This window comes from Apodemus sylvaticus, chromosome 19 (genome assembly GCF_947179515.1).
Source record: "Apodemus sylvaticus chromosome 19, mApoSyl1.1, whole genome shotgun sequence".
Classification (NCBI taxonomy): Eukaryota; Metazoa; Chordata; class Mammalia; order Rodentia; family Muridae; genus Apodemus; species Apodemus sylvaticus.
Genome location: NC_067490.1, coordinates 44,447,819 through 44,464,051, shown reverse-complemented (window position 1 = coordinate 44,464,051; position 16,233 = coordinate 44,447,819). Strand labels below are relative to the sequence as shown.

General features: G+C 45.1%; 1 protein-coding gene across 1 annotated transcript in view; it reads right to left on the bottom strand.

Annotated features, from left to right (window-relative positions):
* Positions 1 to 16,233, bottom strand: part of Ak9 (adenylate kinase 9) — a 136,048-nt gene that overhangs the window by 43,981 nt on the left and 75,834 nt on the right. The window contains exons 20-24 of the mRNA XM_052164535.1: positions 15,168 to 15,242; positions 14,483 to 14,683; positions 14,003 to 14,124; positions 7,972 to 8,184; positions 3,075 to 3,335 (exon numbers count right to left, since the gene is read on the bottom strand). Of these exons, the coding sequence (XP_052020495.1) occupies positions 3,075 to 3,335; positions 7,972 to 8,184; positions 14,003 to 14,124; positions 14,483 to 14,683; positions 15,168 to 15,242 (872 nt within the window). The remainder of the gene's footprint in view (positions 1 to 3,074; positions 3,336 to 7,971; positions 8,185 to 14,002; positions 14,125 to 14,482; positions 14,684 to 15,167; positions 15,243 to 16,233) is intronic.

The following is a 16,233-nucleotide window of genomic DNA, read 5'->3' as shown; positions in this document are numbered from 1 at the left end:
TTCTCTCTCTCTGTCTCTGTCTCTCTCTCTCTGTCTCTGTCTCTCTCTGTCTTCTCTCTCTCTATCTCTCTCTCTGTCTCTGCTGTCTCTCTCTCTGTCTCTGTCTCTCTCTGTCTCTCTCTATCTCTGTCTCTCTGTCTATGTCTCTCTCTGTCTGTCTTCTCTCTCTGTCTCTGCTGTCTGTCTGTCTCTGTCTTCTCTCTCTGTCTCTGTCTTCTCTCTGTCTCTGTCTCTTTCTCTGTCTGTCTGTCTCTGTCTCTGTCTCTCTGTCTCTCTGTCTTCTCTGTCTCTCTCTCTTCTCTCTCTCTGTCTCTCTCTGTCTGTCTCTCTCTGTCTCTGCCTCTGTCTTCTCTCTGTCTCTGCTGTCTCTGTCTCTCTCTGTCTCTGTCTGTCTGTCTGTCTCTGTCTGTCTCTGTCTCTCTCTCTCTCTGTCTGTCTGTCTGTCTGTCTCTCTCTGTCTCTGATGTCTCTGTCTCTCTCCTCTCTCTCTCTGTCTCTGTCTGTCTGTCTCTGTCTCTGTCTCTGTCTCTGTCTCTCTCTCTCTCTGTGTATCTTTCGTTTGGGAATCCAGAACATTGTTGTAGGTAGCGAGGAACTTGTGTCTGGTGTCCATGGAAGTCAGAAAAGGGCATTGGATTCCCTGGGACTGGAATTCTAGATGGTTGTGAGCCACCATATAGATACTTGGACTGTCTACACTGTTAGGAACAAAAAGTTCTCCTAGCCACAGAGCCATTTTCCAGGTTCTATAATGGAACTATTTCTGTTGCATACTTTCACCATCAATAATTCTGAAAATGAGTATGGTTCTGATAAACTTTTGCTTGCCAGGATGCGGGTTTGTCATTTTATTATGTAGAGTAAAACATCCTTGATGTTCTTCTAGAGATTCAGACAATTCAAGAAACAGAAAAACAACAACAATAACAACAAGAATCAACATCAACTGATTACTCACAGAAAATATGAAAACCTGAGTCAGTATACATTAAATTTATTGAACAACATTTTCTCTCTGACTACACAATTACAGGGCACACATTTAAACTGTGTCTGAGGACCTGCCTGTGACCTACTGAGATACTACCTGTCACTCTCCAGGCTGCTCAGAGTCTTTTTGTTATGTGGAACTGTGTCTGGGTCCACTTGTGGGGCTCATTTAAGAGGAACATAGCTTCAGTATGTAAGAAATGGTTGAAAAAAAATTAGAATCTGGAAGAAGTTTCTTTTCACAATCCTGGATTGAAAGCATTATATATATCTGGATTGAAAGCATTATATATATATATAAAATGCTATATATATAAAGTATATATATTATGCTTTCAATATATATTATATATACTATATGTGAATATATAATATATATGAATATATAAATATATGAAAGCATTATATATAGGTAATGTTTTTAATATATTTATTTCTATTAGGCTTCACTAGATATTAAATTAATATTAGTAAATTATTAAATTAATATAAAATATCAATGTTTTAAAATCTCCATCGGCAATGGAGCACTTTTTAAATAAATACTCTTTGACAGGAAAAAAAAATCACAGTATTGGGAAACCTTAGATTATAAGTCAGACTCACCAGACAAAATATCCCCAGTAAATGCCACACTGCCTTCAGTGAGGAGACATTTTCCTGACTTTTGTCAGAATCATATAAGACTCAGTATTTCATAGGGAAGGAGAAAAGGCGGTTTATAGTTCACAATGGGCGGAGAGGGGGAATCTTATGGCGACTTCTGCCTCAGGGCTCTGGAGTCTGATATCACTTTGATTGCACAACAGGCACACAGATGCTGCTTTCAAGAGAACAGGCTGGCTCCTCAGTTAGCTCAGGTAATGAGGAGGCTGAGTGGCGCGCCTGCTGTCACTTTGCACCAGTCACCCTACACAGGGCCGTGTTCCTCACTCACACAGGAGCTACTTAGACATGTGGTACTGAACCCGCGGCCACTCCCCTTCAAGGAAGAGATCACACAAAAATAAGGGAGGCATCTTATTTCCAGTCTTATACAACATTCTGTTCTAGACTCCACAGAGGTCCTTGAATATCACTGTCCTAAATCTGCAGTCACCTTGGAAGTGTGGCCATCTCTAGCGGTGTCCCCTCAAATAGGAAGGATTCTCTGAACCCTCTTACAAAAACAAAGCTGAGACAGTGTGACCACACACTGACCGGGACTGCTCACACCACGTGTGTTGGCCCCCCAGAGATGCGCTTGGGACCACTGGACTCTCCTATCTGTGCACACCCACTGACTCTCTTCTTTCTGTTTCTACCGTGACTCATCTCTCTAGTGGGCATCCCTGCACAGTGAGTTGTAGCCTGCCCAGGCTGCTGCAGTTGGGACTGCAGACACAGCAGCCCTCAGGGCAGCACCAGGGTTATTGTTAAACCTGAAAATTGTGAGGTGAAAGACCACATCCATAGACTAGGATGCAGTGTTATATTTTGATTGCGCAGGCTAATTAGGTGAACCAAAGAGGGCTTTTGATTGCTGGACTTCAGTCCTTTGATAGCTGGACCTCGGTAGTCAGCCTCTGGAGGAGGAAGTGGCCAAATAAGGGGATAGACCCTGGGGGCTACTTTTCGGAATGTAATCCTATGATCTTTAGCAAGGCAGAGGGAGTGGGGAGAAGGGCAAGGCCTGCCAGAGCCATGCTGGCCAGAATCCCTTCACAAGATGGCATAATTAAAAGCAAGTATCACTTAATATTGGCCAGGAAGATGGACCCAGGCTAGGCCCACATCTAGGATCCCTGAATTCAGTTATTCAGATACTCACAGAGGCAAATTCCATGAGGCTACTACTGCACTTCCTGCCTTTGTCCAATGGAGGCAAGCAAGCATCCTCTCCTACTTCCTGCCTATAAACCTCCTGCCCTATTACGGAGTCTATACATCCTGGTCAAGCATACTCTGTGCAGTTGGGGCAACTCTCCTTGTTTACTGAAGTAAGCACAAGGCTTGTTGTTATCCTACGTGAACGACGCCCGGAACTCCAGGAAGTTATCTGTCCTCGGCCTAGTCTGGCCTACGGGCTGACTCTAGCTCCTTACCTGTTTCTTCGTGGTGTCTTCTTCAATCTTCACATTCGCCTGAGATGCAAGCTCTTCAAGTTCTTGCTTCGCTGCCTGCTCCTCCTCGGAATCGTCCTCAAACTCGGGTCCGAACTTCCTTTCAGCCTTGAGCAGCATTTTTTCTTGGAGAAATTCATCAAACTGAATGTGAAAAATGCCAAAGTTTTCTGCCAGCTTTCTTGCACATACAGTTTTGCCAGAGCCGTGAGGGCCCAGAAGACAAATCCTTAGTGGAGGAGCCTAGCACAGAGGGTGGGGGGGAGGGGGGAAAGGAAAAGAAACCTTGAGTAATTAGCCTGGTTCCTGCCTGGTTCACAGCATTCAGGCATTCTAAGGTCAGAGCTGCAGGTGGAGACCTGTCTCGAACAAAACAAACAAAACAAAACAATCGGAAACAAAATAATCTCTCCTCCCACCACAAAAGCAGAAAACAAAACAAAAAGAAAAGGAGGGGAAAGTCTTTAAAGAAAGCAATTTTTACATTTTATTTTATGTGTTTGGGTATTTTTACCTACATGTATGTATGTATGTGCACCATGTGAGTGCCTGGTGCCCAAGGAGGTCAGGAGAGGGCATCAGATAACCATGGTCTCGGAGTTAGCAGATGGTCGTGAGTCACCAGGGTGCTGCTGAGAACTGAACCCAGGTTCTCCGAAAGAGCATCAAGAGCAATTCCCTGGATGAACCATCTCTCTAGCCTCAGGAATTCTTCTTCTCTTTTAAAAGTTTATTTTCAGGAGTGTGACGGTGTGTAAGTGTGGGTATCTGAGGAGTCCAGAGGGGGTTTGGAAACCCTGCAGCTGGAATTATAGGAGGTTGTGAGTCACCTCAGATGCTAACCAAACTCAGGTCCTCTGTGAGTGAAGTCTGTAGTTTTAACTGCTTGACCCATCTCTCCAGCCCCCCATAGACAGGAAGTTTTACTTTACAAATTCAATTATATTTCAGCATCAGGATACCAGTGAACATAATTCACTGTACCAAAAATCACTTTTAGGGGTGAGAATGGCCTTCACATTATCCTGTTATGTATGCCAAAGGGCATTTAAGGAAAAGGAGCTTTACTCAAAAAAAAATGAATAAATAAAAATTAATGTTAACAAGGAACAGAAAGACCTTAGTATTAGTAAAAAGGATTTCTCTACCAAGGAAAAGGTCCATTCAGAGTGGAACTTCAAAGATGTTGCAATTCCACACTGACGTCCACCCTGATTCCACAGTGTGACATCCACACTGATTCCACAGTGTGACATCTACCCTGATTCCACTGTGTGACATCCACACTGATTCCACAGTGTGATGTACACACTGATTCCACAGTGTGACGTCTACACTGATTCTACACTGATGTCCACACTAATTCCACAGTGTGACATCTACCCTGATTCCACAGTGTGACATCTACCCTGATTCCACTGTGTGACATCCACACTGATTCCACTGTGTGATGTACACACTGATTCCACAGTGTGACGTACATACTGATTCTACACTGATGTCCACACTAATTCCACAGTGTGACATCTACCCTGATTCCACAGTGTGACATCCACACTGATTCCACAGTGTGACGTACACACTGAAGCTGAAGAAGCCAGAAGTCAGTTTTCACAGTGTCATGTGATCATGCCCTGTGTGTGAGGTGGTCAGGGACAATGGTGACATCAGAGCGTGGGAGAATGACTGTAAAACCAGTAAAGGACAGTGACGAGGGGAAGGTGGCGCTGTGCTTGGATAGTCTGGGCCTCAGACAAACAAGTACCACAGCTTCATAATCTATTTGTTTCTGTGACTGAAATGTTGGGAGTCCAGAGATGCAGAGGAGGCCTGTGATGCAGTTCGGCTGACTGCCTGCTTGCCTTCTGGGCCCGAGGCCCTGGGCTCAGTTCCTAGAACAGCAAAAGCTCACTGTGATGGTGCGCGCTGGTAAGGCCAACACTTGGGCTATCTTTGGCTACATAGAAAATTCAAAGGCCACCTTGTCTCAAAGAATAGTAACAACAACAACTACAACACAACACAACACAACACGTAGAAAACACTATGAAGTTCCAAGATTCTGGAGACCTTCATGCTAAGTATGCAATGTGTACAAAATACAACAAATAGGAAAGACTCAGGGTTCGGGCAAATTTATGGACACCAAGAACAAAGAGAAGAAATTGTTTCCAGATTATTAGGAAAAAAAAAAGGAGACAGGGTATCTACAAAAGAATGATTCTCAGCCTAGCAATACTAGATGCAAACATATAAGAAAGGGTCACCCTTAATATTCAGAAGGAAAAATGATATACAGTCTAGAAACCTATGTGACCCAAACTGCCAGGCACATTGAAGCCATCAGATAGGAAGGAGAGTCCCACAAAACAGGGAGATCTAAATCAACATCCATTCTGCCTTGGCTCGCTCCTTTATATTCTGTGTTAGCATCTGGGTTGCCTGCTGGGAGTTCATTGATCGCCCTCATGAGTGTCACCCTGTCTTTGGTTGCCCCCATGAGTGTCACCCTGTCCTTGGTCACCCTCATAAGTGTCACCCTGTCCTTGGTCGCCCTCATGAGTGTCACACTGTCCTTGGTCACCCTCATGAGTGTCACACCATCCTTGGTCAGCTTCATGAGTGTCACCGTCCTTGGTCACCCTCGTGTCTGTCACTGTCCTTGGTCAGCCTCATGAGTGTCACACCGTCCTTGGTCACCCTCATGAGTGTCACACCGTCCTTGGTCACCCTCGTGTCTGTCACTGTCCTTGGTCACCCTCATGAGTGTCACACCATCCTTGGTCATCCTTGTGAGTGTCACTGTCCTTGGTCACCCTCATGAGTATCACACCGTCCTTGGTCACCCTCATGAGTGTCACATCATCTTTGGTCACCCTCATGAGTGTCACACCATCCTTGGTCACCCTCATGAGTGTCACTGTCCTTGGTCATCCTCATGAGTGTCACACCATCCTTGGTCACCCTCATGAGTGTCACACCGTCCTTGGTCACCCTCGTGTCTGTCACTGTCCTTGGTCACCCTCATGAGTGTCACACCATCCTTGGTCATCCTCGTGAGTGTCACTGTCCTTGGTCACCCTCATGAGTATCACACCATCCTTGGTCACCCTCATGAGTGTCACATCATCCTTGGTCACCCTCATGAGTGTCACACCATCCTTGGTCACCCTCATGAGTGTCACTGTCCTTGGTCACCCTCATGAGTGTCACACCATCCTTGGTCACCCTCATGAGTGTCACACCATCCTTGGTCATCCTCGTGAGTGTCACTGTCCTTGGTCGCCCTCATGAGTGTCACACCGTCCTTGGTCACCCTCATAAGTGTCACCGTCCTTGGTCACCCTTGTGTCTGTCACTGTCCTTGGTCACCCTCATGAGTATCACACCGTCCTTGGTCACCCTCATGAGTGTCACACCATCCTTGGTCACCCTCATGAGTGTCACACCATCCTTGGTCATCCTCGTGAGTGTCACTGTCCTTGGTCACCCTCATGAGTGTCACACCATCCTTGGTCACCCTCATGAGTGTCACACCATCCTTGGTCATCCTCGTGAGTGTCACTGTCCTTGGTCGCCCTCATGAGTGTCACACCGTCCTTGGTCACCCTCATGAGTGTCACCATCCTTGGTCACCCTTGTGTCTGTCACTGTCCTTGGTCACCCTCATGAGTGTCACACTGTCCTTGGTCAGCCTCATGAGTGTCACACTGTCCTTGTTCACCCTCGTGAGTGTCACCGTCATGAATGTCACACCGTCCTTGGTCACCCTCATGAGCATCCCAGCTCAAGCTCTGGACTCTGATAGACTTAAGTCAACTGATTCATCATTGGAGAAAAACAATGGAAAGCAAGGGTGCTGGATGGTGACAATAATATGAGGAAATGTGGATCTCTCTACCTGATAGACACCCAGACGGTGTTCAGACAGCTGACCAAGGACAACTGTGCTCCTTGCAAGCCCAAAGTGGTTTATGTTTCATAGGAGGGGAGGAGACATTTAAAAGGGTGATGTGGCTTACGGGGTAGTTTCCTGTGTGTAGACCTCGGTGTATCCCACATGGTGCAGGAAGGAAACAACACCTCACTAGCCCCTATTTGTGATGCAGAATATCAGGTAAAAGAGACACAGGGTGAGTGTTGGCCGGACATAGGCGTCACTGTGTGTGGAGGTTTGGTCTGTTGCTATGTATTGTAATGTTGAATACTGGCCCTGGTTGCTTCAGGGATAAGAGGATCTCCAAGTACACACACCAAGTGATGCTATGTAACCTTGCCCCCCAAGTTATCCTTGGTCAATAAAGATGCCTACGGCCTATAGCTGGGTAGAAGAGAGGTGGGCAGGGTTTCAGTTCCTGGGGCTGGGGTCTGAGGCAGGACCATGAGAAAGGAGAGAAGAAGATAGAGAGAGAAGACACCCCAGGGCAGGAGAATCATGACCACATGGCCCTGAGGGCCGGCCAACTGGAGTTAAGAGCAGTCCAGAGGGAATACGGCAAGTTAGGAATCGGGGCTATTGGTAGAAAAGTACTATAAATATACTAATAGCTTAGAAGGTAGATATCTATCTGCCCAGCTCTAGTGTTTGAAAGGCTTATAACAAATGTATGTTTTGTGTCTTTTACCTGGGAACTGGATGATCAAAGGTAGGACAGAGATGCCCAACTGAGATTAAATATTTACTACAACAACTACAGAAGTCAAAACTGATCATTATTTTTATGCCAGATTACATGCAAAGAGATGCTTATTTTTAAGCTTATGTTTTATGCTATGTTTTTGTTTGTTTGTTGTTGGCTTTTAGTCAGATCAGAGACTTCACTGTAACACCGACTGATGGGAGAGCACGGGAGCAATCTCTAGGGAATAGTGTTTTCACCTTTAATGGTTCGTTCTGAGACACGTAGTCCTCGGGGTGTTCCAAAAACTTCTCCTTCGCCTCTGAGCTTGAGAAGTAGTATATCTTTTCTCGGTATTTAACAGCTTCCTCTGTGTTGCCCGGTTGCAGAACAAAGTTTTCTTTGAGAACCACCGGGCAGAAGTGTTTGGTATCTCCCAAGTGTCTCCTCCTTTCTTTAATTTTTTCTTCACCCTAGAAATATTGTTTGATAGTGAAAATTCTATTCCGTTTTCCTCCCACCAGTGGGTACACACTCTAACCAGTTCCTATGTGCGCCCCTTCAGATTCTGTTGGGCAAATAGCTCTGTAGACATAAAAGCTAGACATGTATTTAAGCGCTGATGCAGCAGTTTTGACATTAGAAATAGAATACTACTTTGCAAATTATTCCGTGGCATTGCTTGTGTCCACAAAAGGGGGAGTTGTACACTTTTCTGTACAGCTGCAAAACTGAGACTCATCAGGTTGAGCATGGTCTGGTCCCTGGCTAACACGGCATGAGAGTGAGCAACTGTTGCTTCACATAATTTTAGGTCCCATTTTAAGTTGCTGGAGCAGTAGGTCACTCATTCTCAGCCATCTACTGGAGAGCAGGGCTGCCTGGTGCGTGGTGGGCGTTCAGGTAAAGAGCAGGGTTCCCGACAAGCCCAAAGCACTTTGTGATCTGATGGATGGTGGTTTCACTGTTGGGTTTCAGGGTCATATCTATGGATTTATATCCAACAAGGTGACAGATCAAAACCAACAAATCAGACCAAGAGGGACTACAGAGGCAAGAGGGGACATTCTTTTTAATTTCTTCTTTCACTTTGTATTGATTCTCTGTGAATTTCACAGCATGCACCCCAATCCCACTCATCTCCCGGACCCTTCATATCTGCCCTCCACCCTTGCAACCTCCCAAAAGAAAGTAAAATAAGATCGAATTTAAAAAAAAATCTTGGCAGTATACCCTTTCATCCACACATTTACTTGCAATGAATCACTGGTCTGGTTTGAGGCCTCTGGCATCTGTTATACTATCTATACTGGATCTTTACTGGGACTCATCTCTGATATCCTGTGGCTACCCCGAGTCATAGAGGCTCTGCAGTTTTGGGTGTACAGGGCTGGCCCTTGCATGCCTTCCAGCAGATCACAGATGGGGGTAGCTGTTAGTTTAAAGCCCTGGATCTGGGCCTGGGAGTTAGCTGAGCTGGTCAGCTGCCATCTTCCCTGCACCCACACCACCAAGGTGAGCTCTCTGGCACTGCCTCAGCTAGCTCACCCTGCAAGGGGCAGGGCCAGCTCTCCTGCTCATGTCCTTGGGGCTGGCTCACATGGTGCACCCAGCCACCAGGTCCAGCTCTGTGCCTAGGTGAGGGGTGGGGCCAGCTATCAGGAGTGGAGAGGGAACATTTTTTATTTGGTGGTGGTGGTGGTGGGGGGGGGAGTATTGAGCTTTTCAAGGTGTCCTGGCTATCACTTACAGGTTATTTTTTTTAAAGTAGATATCTTTTATCAAGATGAAAGTTCCCTTTGGTTTTTTTTTTTTAGATAATATTTTAAATTTAGACTTTGAGAATATCATATGTGCATACAATGTATTTCAATCATCTAGGATCTGAATTCTTCCCCTCACACTGGACCAATCCCACTCTTAACTTGATGTCTTTTTTTTTTTTTTTTGTAATGACCCACTGATTCCAATTAGCATTGCCCCTGGGTATGTGAGTGCCAGTCCACCCCCTGGAGTCCGGGCAACCTACCAGGAACCACGTCCTTAAAGAAAACTGCTCTCCTTCCCTTAGCAGCCAACAGATGTCGGCTGTAGGTAGATAGCGCCTCAGCTGGGGTCCAGGTGCCCCTTTGCACTAACTGTCTTCTGAAGCTGTTTGTAAGCATACACCTTCTGTTTTCTATAATCAGTAATAGACTATGGGTTTTGCCTAATGCAGCTTCAATATATCAATGACGATAACTACTTATCTCCAACCCAACAGCATGATGAGTTACACTGTGTCTTGTGCAAATGTTAAAGCAAGACTTTCTGGAACAAACTCTGCTTGGATATGATGATGTATTATTGTTTTGATACATTTTTTAAAATGTTGTTAAACTTTTCTTAAGAGGTTCTAGATCAAAGTTCGGAGAGGTCAACTAGTCTCTTTCCTTTGGTAGGTTTTAACAGAGAGGCAGAAATCTCATATGATGAGTTGGAAAATTTTCCTGCCCTTCAGTTTCTCTTCATGTAGAGCCAGCTTTACTTCTTCCATAAACATTTGGCAACATTTACGAGATTTTCTTGCTGCCTTCAGACACACCAGAACAGGAAGGACATTGAGCCACCATGTCGTCTCTGGGAATTGAACTCAGGACTTCTGGAAAAGCTCTTAACCACTTAGCCATCACTCCAGCCCGAGATTTTCCTTTAAGCTTCTGTATGTCTGAAAAACTTTCATCTGCCTTCAGTTTTTTTTTTCATTTTTTTATTGCTTATTTTTATTTATTCACATTTCAAATGTTATCCTCCTTCCCAGTTTCCCCTCCACAAACCCTCTATCCCTTGTCCCCTCCCCCTGCCTCTGTGAGGGTGCTCCCCCACCTGCCCACCCACTCCTGCCTCAGTGCCCTAGCATTCCCCTACCCTGGGTCATCCGGCCTCCACAGGACCAAGGGGCTCCCCTCCCAGTGATGGGGGATAAGGCCATCCTCTGCTACATATCAGCTGGAACCATGGGTTCCCGCCCCTCCCCCCACCCCATGTACTCTTTGGCTGGTGGTTTAATCCCTTTGCCTTCAGTTTTAAAGAGAAAGTGTTACTAGGTATACAACTCTAAGTCTGCTTCTTCCTCCTCAGCACTAGCAAGCTGTAGCTCCGCCCCCTTTTGGCTTGCACAGGGTTTCAGTGAGAAACAGGCCATCAACGCCATTACTGTTCTTGTGAATGTGGTGGCATGGCTTCTTCTCCTGCCTCTTCTAAGAAGCTATGTGCAGTATGAATATGACATACTTGGCGCTGGTTTTGTCACGTGTCTTCATAAGAGTTGCCTTGGTAACGGTGTCTCTTCACAGCAATAACACACTAATTAAGACCTCTGAGTGATCTTTCCTTCAGTCTCTGATCCACACTTTGTCTCTGTATCTCCTCCCGTGGGTATTTTGTTCCCCTTCTAAGAAGGACCAGAGCATCCACACTTTGGTCTTCCTTGTTCTTGAGCTTCACGTGGTCTGTGAATTATATCTTGGGTATTCTGAGCTTCTGAGCTAATATCCACTTATCAGTGAGTACATACCATGTGTGTTCTTTTGTGATTGGGTTACCTCACTCAAGATGATATTTTCAAGTTCCATCCATTTGCCTAAGAATTTCATGAATTCATTGTTTTTAATTGCTGAGTAGTATTCCATTGTGTAAATGTACCACATTTTCTGTATCCATTCCTCCATTGAGGGACATCTGGGATCTTTCCAGCTTCTGGCTATTAGAAATAAGGCTGCTGTGAACGTGTGTCCTAGGTACATGTTGGAGAATCCTCTGGGTATATGCCCAGGAGTGATATAGCAGGGTCCTCTGGTAATACTATGTCCAATTTTCTGAGGAACTGCCAAACTGATTTCCAGGGTGGGGGATCCATCACATATACTAAACCCAGACACTATTGTGGATGCCAACAAGTGCTTGCTGACAGAAGCCTGATACAGCTGTCTCCTGAGAGGCTCTGCCAGAGCATGACAAACACATGCCCGTACATGACAAATTACAGAGCCAGCCATTGGACTGAGCACAGGGTCCCCAATGGAGGAGCTAGAGAAAAGACCCAATCAGCTGAAGGGGGTTTGCAGCCCCATAGGAGGAACAACAATGTGAACTACCCCAGAGCTCCCAGGGACTAAATCACCAGCCAAAGAGTACACATGGAGGGAGCCATGGCTCCAGCTGCATATGTAGCAGAGGATGGCCTTGTTGACATCAAAGGGAGGAGAGGCCCTTGGTCCTGAGAAGGCTAGATGCCCCAGTGTAGGGGAATGCCAGGACAGGGAAGCAGGAGTGGGTGGATTGGTGAGCAGGGGGAGGGGGAATAGGTTAGTGGATTTGGGGGGGGGGGGAACCAGGAAAGGGGACAACATTTGAAATGTAAATAAAGAATATGTAATAATAATAATAATAATAATAATAATAATAATAATAAATAGACCTCTGAGAGTTCCCAAGTGTTCTGAGCATACATAGCCCAGGCTGTTGAAGCTCCCCTCGGGCCACTCCTCTTCCTCTCATTGTTTTTCTTGACTCTCCTCTTTTGCTTGGGGTTAGATACTTCCAGTTCTTTCTTCTGCAGGGTCTTAGGTGATCATTATTCCAGCCAACGCCCATTTCACTTCCCATTTTCTCCTGGCGTCACTTCCCATTTTCGGCTAGCATGGTGTGCGTTGTCACACCATCTGCTTCCGGCTTTGAATTTACAGGGCGCTGTAATAACAACAGCCTTTTCAGTGTCCTCGCCGGCCAGCGCTGATGTGCTTGTCAGTTCTACAGTTCGAGTTGGTGATTCTTTTTTCCCTTTTCACTGTGAACCATATTTGTTTTAAAAAAGCAGATTTGGCGGTCCTGGAGTGGATGCCAAGGTTGCTGTTGTAACACCAGGGATACTTTGAGTTCGTTCTTAGACATAGCTGAGCTGTCTGGAGGCCGTTTAGTGCTTTTGGCTGTTGCCGTTGTGGCAGCAGAGCAAAGCACACTTATTTTTATATCTAGTTGTGCCCCGTCTCTGAGCCAGGTCCTTACTGGCCCCTTACCCTGGCCTTTGTGACTGGTGAGATTTTTTTATGCTGGAGTATTAAAGATGACCAGATATACAAACTCAGGTTTTCAGTATTACGGATGGCTCAGGAATTGCCTGCAGATGCACCGGAGGGCGACTCCATTGCAGACCAGAGGGAGCACAGAATGATAGGCAAGAACCCCGCAGAGAACTTTAGATGAAGAGACGCTGGCTAGGAGCATCCGTCGGCCCTGCCCACACCAGCTCCTTAGTGAGAACGCACTGTAAGCTGCTGACAAAAAGCAGTCTTGCTTCTGTGTGTCCACTCATTCCTACATCTTTGTATTTAAATTAGGCAATAATAAGTTAATCGCAAGGGCCTGTTTATTTAACTTGTTCAACTGAGCAAATTATATTTGTATTTGTAAAAACTCATATTGAAAGAGCAGTTCCTGGCTTTATTGTTTATATATGCCTAATCTGGATATTGCCAAATGATAATGTGTATTATAAATTCTGGTGCCAGTGATACAGACTGGCGTCTGAATGTGGGTTGACCCTGCTGAGCATCGTGCATGACCATCCAGCCTCCTAGGTGCGCCAATGCCGTCTTGCCCATACCTGCTTATATTTATAAAATATTTATAATATTAATAATCACATTTTTTTTTCTGTAAAAAAAAAAGGAAAACGATTCCCCTTTTATGTTTTCCTTGGCATTCTTTTTTTTTCCACATTAAATAGCCCTGGCATTTTAAACAGTTATGGTAAACTGAGGCAAAGGAGGAAATTTATCGCGATGGAGTGTGGGTCCAGCTCAGCAGCTGAACACTTGCCCAGCATACATGAGAACCTAGGTCGGGGCTGGAGAGATGGCTCAGCGGTTAAGAACACCGACTGCTCTTCCAAAGGTCCTGGGTTCAAATCCAAGCAACCACATGGTGGCTCACAACCATCTATAATGAGATCTGACAGCCTCTTCTGGAGTGTCTGAAGACAGCTACAGTGTGCTTACATAATAATAATAATAAATAAATCTTAAAAAAAAAAACCCCAAACCATGAGCCTAGACTCAATCTCAGTGCTTGAAAACTACAAACACAAAACCAAAACCAAAATATTTCGAGAGAGAAGAGTTAAAGAGGTTCCCTATTTGTTTACCTGATGGGGCGTCCCAAAGTGATAATTACCGCTCTGCACACGTGTTTCTCAACGATTTCTCGTGAGACTGAACAGTGTGAATGTGGGGTACCTCAACGCAGCCATACCTCCTCCTCCTCCTCTTCCTCTTCCTCCTGCTCCTCGTCCACTTCTGTTTCGGCCTGGTAGTCCTCTGCTTCTTCCTCATAATCTTCAGCATTCAACTCCCAGGCGCTATATTTAAAAGACCCTGTTTGTGTGGTAGAAGAAAAAGTGTTTTAAAAGTACTGGTAAAATAATAAAAAGTTATTAGTTGTAACAGTTGGGGTAGGAAAGTTAATCATGGTCATTATCTCTCGGTTCTGTGACAGAGGCCTCTGTACGCTCTCTGTGTGACAGTCAGTCAGTGGGATCAGCGTCAGCGTGCCCATGGCTTCTCTGCTTGGCTGGACTACGCACTAGTTACAACAGGCTGAGACTTTTTGTGTCTTATCCCAAGATGTACTGAATTTTCACTGAAGAGGCCTTTAGAGCAGGCCTGAAGTTCTAAGATGTTGTGCGTCGGGGCCAGTGCCCTCTTGTTACCGTGATCTATGAAGTCAGCTTACTTTCCATTGCATCCACTACGCGATGGAGGAGGTCCTGGGGCGTTTTGTTGGAAACATCCAGTGTTAATATTGGAACTAAACTGTCAGAAATAATCTGCTCCATTTGCTTCCAAAAGACAATGTAACTGCTCAGTTGTTCCTTCAATGGCTCCATTTCAGGAACGTTGGGGTAGCCATCTTCTGGGAACTCCGGCAGCATGGCTTTCAAACAGAGGTTAAAAGAAAAAAAAATGATTTGAGAAGAGTCTCTCTAGTCAGACTATCAAAAGGGTCTATACTTGATCATGTTTTGTTTTTCAAAACATTCAATGAAGGAAAGCTAGTATTCTGAACATTAGTATAATATATATGTCTATAATTACAAATCCAGATTTTAATTATATCGCCTATGCTATTAGATGGTTAATTAGCTATTGGTAGAACTAAACTCATGTGGCTGAGGAGTGAATTTCATACAGAAATGTTAACTATGGATGCAAAGTGTAAAGTAGAATCAGATGAAATAGTTGAAACAGTGTTGTAAACGGAATAGTTATACTTTTAATGGGTTGACATAAATAAACATAATTCATACTGACTGGCACATCGCATAAAAAACATAAACAGAGACTGTGACCCAAATTAAGGTTTCTGGTCTGTTGGGAAAGCAGGTGCGTGTCGAGGAACTGTTACGCCCAGGTCTAACCTTTCAGAAGGTCTTCCGGTATCAGGACCTCTTTGGGTTCCCCTTCTGCTGCCGCGTCCCCTGGAGCCTTGAATTCTAAAGTGATATTCCGTATCAAAGTTTGGCACAAACATTTTTTTCAAAACTTACTTCACATTATAGATGATATGTCTAATTGGAAACATAGATTTTTAATAAAGGATGACATAAAGTAGAGCCTAAGGCAGAAAATGAATACTTAAAATATACAAAAAGAAAGTCTCGATGTATATATACGGTCTCCGTGGGAAAGAATGTTTGCTGGGCGAGCGTGAGGACCGGGGTTTGAGTCCCCAGCACCCATGTGCAAGCCTGGGCGTGGCTGTGTGCTCCTCGTCCTAGCATGGAGGGGTAGGGGTGGGGCCGGGGCCCAAGAGCTCATGGAGCAGCAATCCAGACAAAATGGTGAGCTTCCGGTTCAGCAACCGAGGCCGACTCGAGGCAACAGGAAGGCAGTGACAGAGGAAGTCACCTGATGTGCCCCTTTGCCTTCCATATGTGTGTGCACAAGTACAGGTGCATCCTTCCCACACATATCACACGTACACACCACACATATATGCACCCACCCCAGCAATACATTGATTAGAATAACAGTAGACACATGGCACATACCATCCTGGTTGGTAACTGTTAAATATTTTTAGAATCACATTACGGTGGCATCAGATCTGCAGTGCCTGACAATCCTTTTATCATTAAACCACCCCTGAGAGTGCACCAAGAGCACAATGTGGGGGAAAGTCTGGCACGAGTTGCTGTGAAGAAGCTAAAGAGAGTCTGGCTGTTTCACCATCCAAGTGACAACTTGTGAAGTCTGTTTTTTACACGATACAAGACGCCCTTCACACAGATCCAGCCTACTCAGCTTTAGACAAGGCAGACTTACTTACACATCTTCTCGCCCCATAGTCCCCAAGTCTGCTTCAGAGACTAAGGCCATACTTGCATATGAACCTAAATCTTACATAAATATGTACATAATCATATCGGAATGCTATCTTCTGAGTGAATACTTGAGTTCTCCTTCAACAGGATCTATTGTTTT